The 17,402-nt window shown below is 35.5% G+C and overlaps 1 protein-coding gene across 1 annotated transcript in view; it reads right to left on the bottom strand.

Moving 5' to 3' along the window:
* Positions 1-10,054, bottom strand: part of ednrbb (endothelin receptor type Bb) — a 14,097-nt gene extending 4,043 nt beyond the window's left edge. Inside the window, exons 1-5 of the mRNA XM_052141849.1 lie at positions 10,010-10,054; positions 4,544-4,996; positions 4,342-4,454; positions 1,860-2,064; positions 1,324-1,461 (exon numbers count right to left, since the gene is read on the bottom strand). Of these exons, the coding sequence (XP_051997809.1) occupies positions 1,324-1,461; positions 1,860-2,064; positions 4,342-4,454; positions 4,544-4,996; positions 10,010-10,054 (954 nt within the window). The remainder of the gene's footprint in view (positions 1-1,323; positions 1,462-1,859; positions 2,065-4,341; positions 4,455-4,543; positions 4,997-10,009) is intronic.
* Positions 10,055-17,402: the final 7,348 nt, after the last annotated feature.

Raw genomic sequence — 17,402 nt, 5'->3', positions numbered from 1 at the left:
TTTGGCTCAATTTTGCCATTAAAAGTTCATTTTATTTTTCTTGATTTTTTTTTAGTTGTTAGTTGCAAGCTCAAACTTATTTTTCATGTGACACTGTAATGTACGTTTTTTTCAGCAAACTCTATTTTTGTAACTTTTAAAAATATACAGGTGGTCATTATGAAAATATGGTCTTCAAATAGTCAAGAAACATCATTTAAAAAGGCACATTTCTATAACCTGAACTTTTATTTAAAAATATAAAATGGTTTGTCTCTTTTTGGTAAAGAAAAAAATTAAAACATTTTTTCTTATTCTTTTTCTTATTTGATATTATATATCTCTGTGTATATATAAGGTGGCTCTTGAAAAAACTGTTTTGTTTTGTTCTCAATCATGTCGACTGTATTTGAGAAAAAATCTGTGTTGATATGACAAAGCAATCAAACGTTACAACATTACAAATATAATTGATCATAGTGTCCAAAAACATCTCCAAACAAATAAAAGATAATAATTGTACATAAGAACTAATTACACATGCAAACACAACAATGACTAAAGGTTTGCATAGCATGCACACATGATTTTAGTCATGAGATTTCACAGAATGAGTTTCATTCTGTGTCATTTGAGTCATCATTGAGTCTGTGTCGTGTATTTGGCGCCATCTCCTGGTGGTCATATGTAACATTGTGCTTCATGTGGATTATCTAATGATCTATACATCTGATTATCTTGTGTGTGGACTCGATTGAAAGATAATCACAGACTCTAAATAATAGATATTTTATGTTCCTTTTATTTGTGAAGTTATAAGTGAAAACGTGGCATATGTGCAACACCAACATAATTGTCAAAGACATATATTTAGCTGTTATTCACTATATTTTTGTCTGTGAGTAAAACAAATATGCTGGTTGTATTTTACTCTTTAAGAGCTTTCCAACAATATATGACACATGACTATTTCATTAGTTTGACATTTTTACTGATTGTATTAATATGTACAGTGCACATTTGTTTTTAAAAATGATCAAAACTGATTAGATTTATCTGCAAATTTCAAAGCACTCAGTTTTGGCCATAATGCCCACATGCATTGTATCGTAGAGCTTCTAAGCTTTCAAACAAAACCTATTTTGTGTAAGTCAAGACTGAAGTTATTAATATTATAACAATTATATTTATTTCTCATGGGCCCACCCGAGCTTAAAAAGGTTAAATAAACCTAATTTAAGTCTTACTATTGGCAGGAATCATTTTAAATGGACTAAACTCACTCTTCACACTCAGTTATGGAATAACTTTCCAAAATTTGTAGGCGAAACGCACCGATTTCACGTGTTTGTTCAGAGCCAACTGCTTTACGCTTTCACTTAAGATCCTCCAAGACATCAGCGAGTAAAAGACAGCCGTGCAGGCCAGCGGCATGATGAAATAAACACCAAACAGCCACCAGTCTTTGACCACTTTATACATCTAGAACAAGAAAAAAGAGTTAGAGATAAACTTGATGTTTTTTTCAAGGGAAATGTGTCATCTTTAGACACATAAGAGCTGTTTGATGAAAAGAGTCTTTCATTGCAGCCACTGTTGTCTGTATCAAACGCTCCCACAGACATCAAAGAAAGAAGCTAAATAAGCACAGCAAGAGATAATGTTTATATTGCATTTATTATATACCAAATACAAATGAATATGTCATCCAAAAATGAAAATTCTGCCATTGTTTATTGCACTCACCCTCATGTCATTTCATTAAGAACAACACAGTGGTGAGTAAATACCAACATCATTTACATGAACTATTCCTTTAACAGATTAGAACCAAAAAGTTGATTGTAAAAACAGTGCTTATTTTCCATCAAGGACATTACCTGCATAAAGTGAGTGGATTGCACAGGATGAAGGAGACAGATCCTCAGATGCTCGCCTTTGTAATCCATCGTAATCAAGTCAAAAGCAACAGCCTCAGGAACAGCCAGCAGAGCTGATATCGTCCATATTAAAGATAACTTGAAAGCTGCCCACTTGGGAAATTTGAGACCTTTCATGCGACTCCTTGATGCAACAACTCGGTACCTTGAGAACATAAAACATTTAAGCCCTTAGCGAGGCCATGTGTTACAGTGATTTTACCAGGGTTACAGGGGTTTAAGGTATATTTAAGGCTTTGCATCATGCCCAACATCCCTTAAAGGCCAAAATATACTCTACTTCTAGAGGTCGACCGACGGTGGGTTTTGCAGATTCAGATGTCTTTGGTGGTGGGAAAGGCCAATAACCGATTAATCGGCCGATAGTTTAATTGGTTAACCGATAATTGATTTATAGAATGTAAAAAGAAAAGAAAAATCATATTTTTTCTTTACTATGGCGGGCAAAGACAAAGAGTCCAAAATGAAAAATATCCCAGATGTAGTTTTTTGTTCAACCAAAATAATACCAATAATACCCAGAAAATAAAATCTAGATTTGGTGCATAATGCAGGACTTTTAAATATAAACACACCGGGGACTCTTATTTTGAAATGACTAAATGATGAAAAAACAATCTGCAACTATCAACAGATTTTTGCCGATAACAGATAGTTCCAAAAAGCAACTATTGGCACCGATTAATCAGTAAAACCGATATATCAGTTTACCTCTGCGCAAGTACATGAACGCCAATGGAGCGTAACAGTCGGGTTCTGGAAGTAAAAATCACATTCATTTTTGCGTGATATGAGCGTGAAGCGATCATCTGTGTTCCGCAACTGCTTTCGGGTCATTGAATAACGTATAATGTGCGAGAAAGGGCAGCTGGTGGACTTTCTGGTGCCCTCCTAGGGTAAGATGGTGCCCCCCTAGGGAGTTGGTGCCCTACTCAGGTTGTGGTACTGTTGTTAATCGATGGTATATGCTTCTGTTGAAGCCATCATTCCGTGTTATTTAAACAAAAAAATCATGTTTAATAGCTGAATTCCCATGATTCTGTGGGGAAATATACCAATCAGAGAATCATGGTGAAAGAAGTGTGTTAAGAGAGCTCTGCAGCGACAGCCCACTTCCACGACGCACTGCAAATGACAGCCTGGTCTCAGGAATGCTACGTGACCGTCAAAAAACAGTTTTACTGGATTCATGAAACATTTCGATTGCAGTTTCCCAGTGAAATGTCCAGCGGGGGGCGCCAAAAGCAAGTGAAATTGTGTCGTAATCAGACAAGGTTTTTAAGTTGAACATTAGATTGAGGTTTTAATGAGTAAACATACCTTCCTAACCTAAAACTTTAACTTAAACCTATCCAATAGTGAACAGACATCTTTATCCTAAACCAACACCTATACCTAACCGATAGTCTCCTAAAAGCAAATGCGACAAAGCACATTTTCTGAAGCAACTATTTAATTTATGTGGCTTCTATAACACTTTTATCTCACGTGTCAGCTTGTGTGTTTGCCTGTGCTTGAACCACTCTATCAGGTGAGCTAGCATGGAAGAAAGTCACTTTGGAATAAGGATGTAAATGTAGGTGGGTCTGAAATACAAGCGTTAAAGTGTGACGTTTTCAAAAGATGCAAATGTAAAAGTGTTTCGATATCATAAATGACTCACATAGTGTTTGAGTAATAGAACGAAATATAAGTGTATAAAGTCACAATAAGCCATTGTTACACACGATTTGTATTAAAGTTAAATAAATGCATAGTTGTAGCGCCTCTAGTGTTCATTTCACCAGGAAACTGCAGCGAAACGTAGAATGTGGCACGTAAAGTCAGTTTGTAAAAATGTTGTTTTAGTAACGTTTATTCGATGAGATTAGATTGGTAAATGGCGCAACAAGTTGGTCTCCCTACACTCTCAAACTACTAATATTTTGCAATAAAATATTACTTCTAATCAACAATGTTAAGTCGATAAGTTTGTATTTTTCCAACGTTTTTTAATTGGATTACTTCATTCGCAATGCTTCATGGGATTGTACTTCATTCCCTCATTCAAGACGTTAAGTACACAGTCTTGTATCATTGTACCTTTGCACTTTATTGCTTCAAATCAAAGTTTGTAATGTTGCGATTCACCTCAGAGCTGGTTGGTTTGGTTCATGGCTTACAACTCTTTTATTAAGGACTTTATGAAATCACTATGGAAGAAATGAATTGGAAAAATACTTCCGGAACCAAGATGGCTGAAAAAGTGAACGGGTACTGTTGCGTCCTATTCATGAGACAATTCAAGTACACATGGCATTCAATATTGCCACAAGGGGTGCTATTGCGGGATTCGAAATGGGGTCTCTGGCATGGGAAGCAGGCGCAGGAGGCAGGTTTCCAACGAGGTGGCTACAGTAAAACTTGCACAAAACACTCTTACCTGTCTATACTCAATGCACACAAGCTCAGTACTGTTACTCCAACAGAAGTCTTCTGAATGAATGGCACCAGTTTACAGAGCACAACACCAAATGGCCAGTCCACCGCTATAAGCTACAAACCAGAACAAACTCTTTTCATCATTCTGTTTTGAAAGCTGCGATACATTTACAAAACAACTTTGACAACAGTAGCATATTTACCTTGTAAACATTAATGGGAATACCAATCATGATATGCAAAATGTCGCCAAGCGCCAGATTGCCAATGAGAATATTGGGTCCACTTCTCATGCATTTGTGCTCTTTGATTATTTTCAGAAGAGTCACATTTCCAACGATTCCCAAAATGAACACAAAACAAGAGACGACACTATTGATGTACTTGAAGGCGTCTTTGATTCGTATCGGCCCTGAGCACACTGCGACTGCGACTGGTTTCTCTTTCAATGGGGTTTTGGTTGTGATGTATGTGTTGTTCTGTGATTTCCACAAGATATTCTTTGTGTGGTCAAATGAGGTTTCAGCTACAAGAGGTTCATTTGTTAACCAGCTGGGACTCTGCGTCTGAGCACTAATGAATTCAACTGAACAATTAAAACACAGCAATAAGCAGAAAATGATGGACGCCTCCATGTGTAAAGATTCCTCTTGCTTCTGAGATAAAACAGAAAGAGGATGTAAATATAATGCACAAAATGATATTCTTAATGTGCAATGAAAAAATATTTCAGTGAAAAATATCAACATTTTCTTAACCTTCTTATTGCGTTCAGGTCATTTTTGGCTCTGGAGAGAAAGATAATAATTTTTAAATATTACATAATTGGTAACACTACAAAACGGGTGCATTAATAAGCATTAATTAATGCTTAACTAATGCACAGTTAATGTATAACTCATGATTATCTAAGCATTAATTAATGATTGCCACATCAGCAACTAATAAAGAGTCTGTCTGATTAATATATTAAGTCATATTTGAATTGCTAATAATTAAATGTGTCATCATGGATTAATTCCCTAACAACTTATTATATGAACTAATAGTGTTAAATAATGTGTTAATTACCACAATGAGCTGAAGCCATGTATTTGAACTTCCACCCAATACGGGTACACTAATTAGCATTAATACATGCTTAATTACTGCATTAATACTGCAAATACATGTGTTAAGTACAACAATTACTTAATGATGAGTTAATAGTCATGTGCCTCAACAAGTAATGTCATAATATAATGATATCTTTGCAAACCGTTAGTTAATAATTCATTAAAACAAATGCTGTTACAGCCAAAGTACTGCCTAAAAAGTCATGACTTGAGAACTCATTTATCATTAACGACCATCGTTGGACTTTATAAAGCTGTTTATTTAACATTGGTTTCTAAAAACATTGCCTCGCTAATGAAAAAAAAAACTGTGGGATGCAGAGGTAAATAAGGTATATTTAGAATATCACATCTAAATACGTATATGTGATATTTTGTATATCTCTTTTTTTATTGTTGTACTTAACACATGTATTTGCAGTATTAATGCAGTAATTAAGCATGTATTAATGAATATTAGTGTACCCGTATTGGGTGGAAGATCAAATACATGGCTTCAGCTCATTGTGGTAATTAACACATTATTTAACACTATTAGTTCATATAATCAGTTGTTAGGGAATTAATCCATGATGACACATTTAATTATTAGCAATTCATATATGACTTAATATGTTAATCAGACAGACTCTTTATTAGTTGCTGATGTGGCAATCATTAATTAATGCTTAGTTAATCATGAGTTATACATTAACTCAGTATTATCTGTGCATTAGTTATGCATGAAATAATGCTTATTAATGCACCCGTATTGTAAAGTGTTACCACATCGTTTTTAGTACGGGAACCAAACATCCCAAGACTATCAAAATACACTTTATATATATATATATATTTTTTTATTTTAAATAAAAACATTTAAGAGATATAACCATTTAAAATGTATCAACCTGAATTTGCTGTAGTTAATATATATTTTGAAATGACAAAGAATTTCTTCATTTTAATTTTTTAATATTAATAACTTTTATATTTGTCAGTTAACAAGCCAAAAATCTAAATCTCTTTACATGTATGAACAGTTAAGAACTTATTAATGATTTACAATATAGTTTCAGATAAAAACCATAATTTCAATGATTTTAAGCTTGAATTCGTCTGAATGCAAAAGGTGTATACGGATGCTGAACGCAGAATCTGAGACACTGATTTTTCATGTGACACTGTAATGTAAGTTTTTTCAGCAAACTCTATTTTTGTAACTTAAAAATATACAGGTGGTCATTATGAAAATATGGTCTTATCAGTCATAAATAAAAATATTTCTAATAGTCAAGAAACATAATTTAAAAGGCACATTTCTATAACATGAACTTTTATTTAAAAATATTAAATGGTTTGTCTCTTTTTGGTAAAGAAATCTTAAAAACAATTTTTTTTTTGATTATGATACATTTTGAGTCTCTCCGCCTACATTTTTTTACAAAAATGTTACCTTTTTTCTTCTTATTTTTCTTATTTATATTATATACCTCCAGGTGTAAATAAGGTGACTCTTGAAAAACTGTTTTGTTTTGTTCCCAATCATGTCAACTGTACCTGAGAAAAAAATCTGTGTTGATACGACAAAGCAATCAAACGTTGTAGCATTACCAAATTATTAATCATAGTGTCCAAAAACATCTCCAAACAAATAAAAGATAAAAATTGTACATAAGAACTAATTACACATGCAAACACAACAATGACTAAAGGTTTGCATAGCATGCAGACATGATTTTAGTCATGAGATTTCACAGAATGAGTTTCATTCTGTGTCATTTGAGTCATCATTGAGTCTGTGTCATGTATTTGGCGCCATCTCCTGGTGGTCATATGTAACATTGTGCTTCATGTGGATTATCTAATGATCTATACATCTGATTATCTTGCGTGTGGACTCGTTAGAAAGATAATCACCTCCTCTAAATAATAGATATTTTATGTTCCGTTTATTTGTGAAGTTATAAGCGAAAACGTGGCATATGTGCAACACCAACATAATTGTCAAAGACATATATTTAGCTGTTATTCACTATATTTTTGTCTGTGAGTAAAACAAATATGCTGGTTGTATTTTACTCTTTAAGAGCTTTCCAACAATATATGACACATGACTATTTCATTAGTTTGACATTTTTTAATATTAATAACTTTTATATTTGTCAGTTAACAAGCCAAAAATCTAAATCTCTTTACATGTATGAACAGTTAAGAACTTATTAATGATTTACAATATATTTTTAGATAAAAACCATCATTTCAGTGATTTTAAGCTTGAATTCCTCTGAATGCAAAAGGTGTATACGGATGCTGAACGCAGAATCTGAGCAGTAAAATTGTGTAATATTTACTATGTATATAAATACTATCTTCTATCCCAGCCTAATATGCAGAGACGACTATAAGTAAGCCATTCAGAGGTTAATTTCCTCGAAACTTGTAAACATTGTGTAGCTATAAGAATTCCTGTTTGTTTTAGTGACCTGCTTAGACCCGCCCCAACAACGTTACTCAACCAATGGCGTGAGTTGGGGGCGTGACTATCCCAAAAGGGTGTATTTGTAAGCTGTTTTGAAAACATTGTTTATTTTTGCAATTCTGTTGAGTGCCGCTAGTGACGCAGAAATGACATTCTTCAGCTTTTTGATTTCTTTTTCGGAGAACATATCTTAAATTAAGTTGCGAAATGGTTTCTATAGTTTTATAGTAAACAATGAGAGATAAACAATATGATAGTGAAATAAACTTCATTCAATGTTCTCTGAAGGTTTAAAGGCAGAAATGTGAAGCTTATAATTTTACAAACACTTTTACAATAATACTTCAGTTAAAACTTGTGCATTATTTGACCTGAAAAATTGTTATAATGATAATTTATACAGTCATTTTAGAGTTTACAGTGATGCATATTCATGCCAACAAAGTTGTAAAATTGGCTATAACTTTACACGGTTAGTGAGTGATTTTATTACTCTAAAATCATGTTAACACACATTTTTTATGGCGAGTATTTTAGCGTTTACAGTTTGAACCCATTCACTTCCATTATAAGTGTAACACAGATTTGTGCTTTTTTTTTTTAAGAAAAGGAGGAACATTTACATTTATTAATTTGGCAGATTTCAAATTTATCCAAAGCAACTTACAAAAGAGGATTAAAATAAATTGTTGAAATAATTTTTTTGAGTTAATAAATATTATGCAACAAATGCTGTCGATTGAGCTTAACTTGCATAACCCGGCATAATGCTTTAAAACAAGACATGTTTATAAATAAAACAATATTTCATAAGATATTGGCCAATTTTTTTAAAGCATAAACATGTGAAAAAATGTGCAAGTACCACGCAACAATCAAGACATTCACTGATAACAAACAAGGCAATTGACACTTTATAAGAATAGGATTTTTCTGCAGTGTTGCCATTTAAAAATAAAAAACGGATTAAATCATATCAAGAAAAGTTTTTCTCTTACCTCAAGCTCTTTGTAACTTATAGTGTAACTACGGTGTGTATATATACTGTCTCACTCTGTCACAGCACTTACTGATGGTATTTACAAGCAGGTAATGCTGCTCAATAAATCATGTATCTTGGCACATTCACAGATTCAGTTCATCATACAAACGCCTGCAGGTCATGACGCTGAGTTTCCAGTGCATTCTACAGTCCAAGACAGCATATACAGTCAGGACAGGCGATGCACACACATATCTTCTGTTCATTTTATCTTGACGTATATAAATGCCCTTCCAGTTGTTACGACAGAAATGTTCACTGGAACTCGGCCCCAAAATCCACTCTGTGCCAAACAGCCAATGAATGCAAACAACGTTCACCATTTCTCCTACTCACTCATCTGACCTTTTAAACCTTTCTTTATGCACTTTCATCCATGCATCTATTTATATAACATATAATTAGCCAATAAACCGTCTTTGTGTTTACAGTTTTGTCTAGTTGTCCATATATTACAGGAATAATACAGCTGCGCCATATGTTGTCTTTTATCTGGATCTCCCCAGCAGAGCTGCTCTGACTCACTAGAGTTTACCTGGGTGAAGGGGACATGATGACAGGGTCATCACCATGGCAACCACCACAACTCAGACAGAGCGGGAAGAGATGAAGCACACCAGGCAGGCGAACAGCTGTGCAGATGATCTGACTACAACATCACTCATCAAGCAACACCAACCAGAGAAACACATATAAACGGTGAGCTCACACTCAACACTCAAGCAGTAGGTTTGATCTGACTGCTTCATACAGGGGCTCTGTGGTGGCACCATGGTACAGTGACGGTGCTGGATAATTACCAGCCTTCGGAGGGCACTTCCAAGGGAGTACAATCATGATGGTCATGCTGTAGGGTTGCTCCAAAAAGACTTTACAATAACAATGTCTTTAAAAAGGGAGTTGCAAATGAGCCGCATGCTTTAAAGCCGTCCAAAGATCTCACAGTGGATAGAACACGCACCCAAGGTCTTTAAAAGCATAGGATGTCATTTCCGCATCACTAGTGGCACCTAGAAACATTACAAAAAATATAGCTGCAAGCAGCACTTACGGGGCCGAGCACACCAAAGGCACGTACGGACGTGTCACTGGACATCCGTGATTATGACTTTAAGAAAAGCAGCATAAAAGAACATAGGTAGAACTACTAAAATTAAAATACAATTTATTATAACTTTTGGACAATAGGTGGCGCAGTCACCAAATGTACATGGTCAGGGTGTGGTCATTATGACACACACACAAAGTTTCATGAAAACACGGCAAAGCGTTGCAGAGACACGGCCTCAGATGCTTTTTGGCGACTTGCCACTAAGTTTGTTGCTGTTCAAGAAGCGTTTGTTTATCGAAAAGCTTTTGATGCATTTTTGTTGTGAGTGTCCCTAGATGATACTCGACACATTTTGTGCAAGTTGGACTTATGGCCTATCAGGAGTATGAAAAAGTTGGTTTTCACTGATATTCAAAATGCCAGACAGGAAGTATGGCCGACCATGGCTTATTTGGTATTCAGCGTGTTCGGCATGACCCAAGGAACCTAAAGCGGGCAGTGACAGGACGATAGGCCAAAATAATCAAATTTTACAAACTTCCACAAGGTGGCACTTGCCCAAAACTTTATGTGTCCCCTCTGAGCATACTGCTGATGATGCATACCGAGTTTTGTAACAGTACACCTATGTGTTTGTTAAATACAGCATTTTACGACAGAATTCAAATTGGCCGACGCCCAAAATGTCCAACATATGAAAGCTGTCTATCATGCAACTCAATATGCTCCAAGGAATCTTTATAGACCAGCCTCATAATTTTAGGCCAAACTATTTAGAAGTTATAAGCAAAAATAGCCATTTTTTCATATCTCCTGACCACTAGGTGGCGCTGTGCCGAAATGCTGCAGGTATTGCAAAGTCATGATGGCTATGAAATATTCCAAGTTTCGTGTCAACATGCCAAAGCGTTGAGAAGATACAGCCTCGCGTCCATTTTGGCGTGCTTGCCGTCGAATTCGTTGAACCGCTATTCGAAAGCGGTATCGTTAGATGATGTCAAATAAGGGCAGAATTTAAGTGTAAAGAAACAGAAACAGATGGATCGCAAAGATAAATCGATTGTAATACTTAAAAAACTTCTTGGCTGAACTTAATTTAGTCATGGACAGCGATTCTACGTGTTTGAAATGTAGTAAAACTTACATTTAGAAAATTTGTTTAAACTTAAATACTTCAAGTTAAACGTCCTATAGCTGAACTGGTACACTGTAAACCCTAAAGTTGTCATTACTGTAAAAATCAAGTTGTCTTAATTAAGTATTACTTGAAATATCAAGTTTTGGACTCATAACTCAAATATTTAAGTTCATTGAACTTATTATTCATAAAAATCCAAAATCGACGCTACAGAGAATACCCACAATCCCTTGCTGCTTAAATTATGTTTCTTAGGTCAGAGGGAACAGATTGGGGAATTTAAATAACTGTTAATAGGAATTCATAGAAGTTTTAGCTGTTTTGTTGTTTTATTTATGCATTGTTGCAAATTGATATTTGGTGTGATGTCACGATTAGGGTGATCTGTGTCTCTTTGGTCAAGTCGGACCCTGGTCACACAATCTCAGTTCTCTGTGCATGTGCAGCTGAATTGCATATATGCATTTCTGAAAATAATGATTTAATAACTGACCTACAATCAGTACAATGTTCATTTGAGCTGAATCTATACAGAACAACTGTAGAAACAACAATAATTCAATTCAGATCTGAGTTCAGTCTACTTACATGTAGTTAACTCAACTTAAATAGTTAAGTTCACTCTACTAATTGAACTTAAATACTCAAGTTTTGGGAGACCCCATTACACAATGGAACAGCAATACACATAACCTGTCGGGCAGTCCCCTTGACCATTGATCTCACAGAGTTTGAAGACATGCAGAAGAATGAGAAGCTCTGCAAGGAAAACCAGCAGCATTTCATTTAGAAAAGCTCAACTGTAATCCTCACTTCAGCCAGTCGATAAATGGGTCATAATCCTTCGACTGTAAGGATCTGCCACCCTTAATGAGCCCGTTGTGAAGGCCACGGTGAGCAGAATGGACAGACAGAACAGATTACTTTGTGTGAATATTGAACACAACCCTGTAAAACAGTTATTGGTAAAGGACTATTTATATTTAATGTGAAAGAATGGACATTAAAAGGGTTCCTTTTAATTTGCATTTAGTCAGGGCCGTAACCACAATATACATTTGACGGCAATAATCTGATATGGCCAGATGTATCTTTTAAACACAAAAATGCTACATTTTGGGCCTTTATTGCATTCAGCGCCATATTAAAGGACCTCAACACCTGTGACAAAACACTTTTTTTATAATTTGTCAAAAAATAAATAAATCAGCCACAATGTAAAACATACACCCTCAGAAATAAAGGGTTGAGATCATAACTAACTCACAATGCAGAACACACACACACACGCACACACACTCACTCACTCACACACACACTCACTCACTCACTCACTCACTCACTCACACACACACACACACACACTCACTCACTCACTCACTCACTCACACACACACACACACACACACACACACACACACACACACACACACACACACACACACCCCACCCACCCATATGCACACAGACAAAGATATATATATATATGCACACACACACACATTCACACACACACACATTCACACCCATATGCACACATATACACTCACTCACTCACTCACTCACACACACACACACACAAAGATATATATATGCACACACGCACACACACAAAGATATATATATGCACACACACACACACACATGCACACACGCATACACACACACACACACACACACACACACACACAAAGATATATATATGCATATAAACACATATGTGCACACACACACACACACACACACACACACACACTCACACCCATATGCACACACGCATACACACACAGACACACACACACACACACACACACACTCACTCACAGTTGTGTTTCCATGTTTTATGGGGACTTTCCATAGACATAATGGTTTTTATACTGTACAAACTTTATATTCTATCCCCTAAACCTAACCCTACCCCTAAACCTAACCCTCACAGAAACTTTCTGCATTTTTACATTTTCAAAAACATAATTTACTATGATTTATAATGTTTTCCTCATGGGACACACACAAATGTCCCCACAAGGTCAAACATTCGGTTTTACTAACCTTATGGGACATTTGGTCCCCACACAGTGATACACACACACTCACTCACACACTCACTCACACACACACTCACACACACACACAGACAAAGATATATATATGCACACACACACACATATGCACACACACACACATTCACACCCATATGCACACAAGCATACACACACAAACACACACACGCACACACATATACACGCACACACATATGCACACACACACGTTCGCAGACACAAACAAACACACATATACACACACACACACACACACTCACTCACTCACTCACTCACACACACACACACACTCACGATTACTAAATAAATGTTTACAATAGAAAGTTTGAAATTCCAAAATGTTGGAATTTCAATACTTCAATACTTTGATTCTTCTGTTTTATACTATAATTTAATTTCAAGAATTTTGCAGTTCATTTCTGTTTCTTGTTGTTAATTTTATTGACATTATTAAATTTTTATGTTTGAAATAAATGATTGGTATAAATGTTTCTTCCGTGTCTTCTCTTTGTAACATCATGGTCAGGTCTGATCGCAGCATAATTAACTGCAAAAACTGACACTTCAAATACATTTAAAATGCTAAACTTAGACAAATAATAGTTTGATAATGTCTAAATAAATATTCAAATGTATATCTTGTGACGAAATATAAATTAGTGTTTTGGGGGTTACCATTATGTTGAAGAGTGGATCTTGAGCTAACGATGAGGACAGGTAGATGTCACTCATGAAATTGATTGCTTGCTTCCTTGAGCCAACGTTGTGCTAATCATAGCATAGTTACTAAAGTACACTCTGTAGTGCTTCCAACCAGCATGTGTTTAGCATGCTAATGTGACGCTCCTGTTCTACCCGCTCCGTACGGGACTTAAACCGGCATCTCGGACATGGGAGGAGGGTGTGCTAACAAGGAGGCTAAAAGCTACAGCGTCCAGCGTCAGTCGCTAGTGCACCTCTTGAGGTCAGGAGAGTGAGGTTTATATACATCGCACAGCTGTCTGTCTGTCTGTCTGTCTGTCTCTCTCTCTCTCTTTCTATCTATCTGTCTGTCTCTCTCAGCTGGCCACCGTTACACTAACATTCACTTTCACTAATAGTGCATAAAGAAATAAAATAGATTTATTTGAGTTACACTGACACGTCTAACTTTTGTTGGGTTTACCCAGTTCAACTAGGTTCTTTCTACAGGAAATGTTTGTGTTGACATTACATAGTAATTTTAAGTTAAGAAAACTCATTTCAAACATGTGGAACCACTGTCCACAACTGAATCAATTCAGACAAACAGATATTTTCTGAGTGCAGGTTATTGACATACATCACTCTAATTGTTGTCTAATAAATATGTAATGAGTAACCAAATGTGCACTCAGAGAGCCAGTTAAACCATCATCTGAACAAACTCAACGTGCTAATGTGATTTTATTCAAATGGTTCAACATTAGAAACATTTTGTATCTTTTAATAATAACCTCAATTATCTGGTGAGCAAATTCACTTTGCATGTGTGGTGTTACTCCATTCCCTTCAAAAAAAGCTTTATTGTGTGTGCTGAATGTCAAAGCAACCATTTCATGAACAAAAAAGCACTCCTGTAGCGCTAAATGACATTCAATTTAATTCTACAGTAATAAAGTGGCCTTTGACACAGGATCGAATAGACAGCCCACGTAACATCTGAAAAGTGTTAACTGTGAAGTTTGAATATTCTAATTATATGATTATAATCAAAGGCTGCAAATTATAAAATAACATACATTTTTTTCTTTTTTAATGGTTGCATTCAGTGGTGGTACGCCTTTCTGTTGCACAAGGTTTTAGTCTACCTCGCCAAATTAATACGCTTCTGGAAATGTCGCTCTCATAATCTGCTTAGTGGGAGCTGCTGAATTCATCTACATTATAATGGAGGACAAGGATAAATATGCGAGCCGACCGTCTTTACCTCCTGGGGCCAATCAACATGCCATCATCCTAATGGATTTATCTGATCTGTCCTAAACAACAGTGGTTTTCAAACGGTGGGTCGCAACTCAATAACGGGTCACAGACAGCAGGGAAATAACAATGCTGAATGCAAATAATACAAATGTATGGAAGCCCTGAACCGTAAGGTGAAACGTTTTTCTTTACATGTCTTAATGCCGTCTTAAGACTATGCCCTACCTTTTATTTTCCATCTTAAAAATGGTTTGTGATCAGATATCGTCCAGCTGTCTGTGAAATTATCAAACATGTTTAATATTACTGATATGTTATATTACCCAAATATGGCAATGTAGGCTACATCTGTCCTGTTTTATTGTTGTGTGTACACCTGGTAATGTTAATCTTGTTGTAAGTGATGTTTAAAAAATGATCACGTGTAGCATCTTGAGGAGAAAAACATTTTCAGAGAGAAAACAAATTGTAGGATATAAGCCCAGGAAGGCATCAAGGCACCTACATTTTTTATTTTACGTTTTTTTCCCACCTTACGCTTCCGTACAAATGCAACTAACCATTTACATAACTGTGCATTGTTAAGATGGATAAATAAATAGCACCTTGTCATGGGTGAATGGAGAAACTCGTCCCATACATTTTGTTGTTGAAATAGAAAGCTTGGCAGCAAATACAATTTGATGATATTATTCGCCAGCTCGAAACCATCAAAACTCAAACAGACATTTATCCCCATAAACTCTGGTGCATTTTTGGGCCTCCACCCACATTTTTTCACGCTGAAATGTAAAAGCTCACCATTCACACATACTGTGGACGAATTGCAAAAAATGTGTCTACTTTATTTAGAAACCCCCCGCCCAACCTAATCTTATGATTTTGAGGGGGAAAAAAAAGTTTTTTTGTTCTTATCCTATCTTTGTAAAGATGTAATTCTGGTTCTGTTCACTTTACCTCACTTTGAAAAGTCTCATTTTATTCCACTAGATGGCAGAAAGCACTACAAAAAATATTTTCTTCTCTATCACATTCAATCACAATACACAGATGTGAACTGTAGGGGGCGCTGTAACACATTTTGACCCCTCACAGATGTGCTCATCCATAGACATTCAGTCTAATGTTCAGTTCAAGCAACACCCTCATTATTTCATTGAATATATCGGCAATTTAAGTGTCATTTGAAAGCTTAGATCTTCCCCTTTGCGATGATATATAACATTTTATATAATTTTATCATCAATAGTCAATATTTTCATGTTGATTAGTTTAGTATGCTTTTCCTGCTGGATGGCATATTTGTTCTGGACATCTAAGATATAACATTGAATTATTCATACAAATAAGCTCACAGACAAATGAACAATGGCTCTAAGGTAAAAGCGGATATAAAGTTTTTAGCTATTTGGGGCTTACAGAAGCAGTTATCAGAGCATAAAAGAGACATCTGTATTTGATGACTTACAATAATCATATTTCACTTTATGATTCTTTTGAAAATATGTTGAGCTGTGGTATTAGGGCAACATAATTCCCTATACAGTCACATTCCTGAGAATGAGAGCTTTCATTTGATATATGACTTGTCCATTTATGTGCTACGTGAAAGACTTTTATTTTCATTTAAATATTTCTACCCATTACCTCTAGGGGGCGCTGATTTTTAACGCGAAAGTTTTGAGGCCTTATGTTTTTATTTTTAGTAGCATAAATGCATAAATGTACATATTTTAAGCTTTCAAATGACACCTCATATTCCTGACCTATGCATAAGAAAACGTAAAACTATTAAGCATAAACTTATTTCACGATATAGCGCCATTGGCGTTTAAGGGACTTGAACCCAAAAACTGCCAGTTTTCCTATTCAGCAGATGTCATTTTAATATGTTTCATAATGTTGTGGCTATTCAGTTCATGACCTATTAATACATTTCGATCTTTGATTTTAAGGATTTTTTATTATTATTTACTTTACTACATTAGCCTTGGGTCACCTGATTGATATCTAATGTAAAATCTTGATCTTGAAGCACAACCAGTTAAAAACTGAATTTTCAGTCTTCAGAACATACTTGATGTGATTTAACTAAAGATCATCTGACCTAAAGATCATAAAAGAAGTGTGTGTATCCTCGTGGAATACTGCTGTTGAGAGTTTGAGTTATTGTGTTGTCTTGAGGGGTTTGAAGGCTCCTGTTGCAGTGAGATCTGATGTGCGAGACCTTGAGAAACATGTCTGTGCG

The sequence above is a fragment of the Xyrauchen texanus genome, chromosome 14 (genome assembly GCF_025860055.1).
Source record: "Xyrauchen texanus isolate HMW12.3.18 chromosome 14, RBS_HiC_50CHRs, whole genome shotgun sequence".
NCBI lineage: Eukaryota > Metazoa > Chordata > Actinopteri > Cypriniformes > Catostomidae > Xyrauchen > Xyrauchen texanus.
The sequence above is the reverse complement of the archived record's forward strand: the minus strand, read 5'-3'. Positions and strand labels throughout refer to the sequence as shown.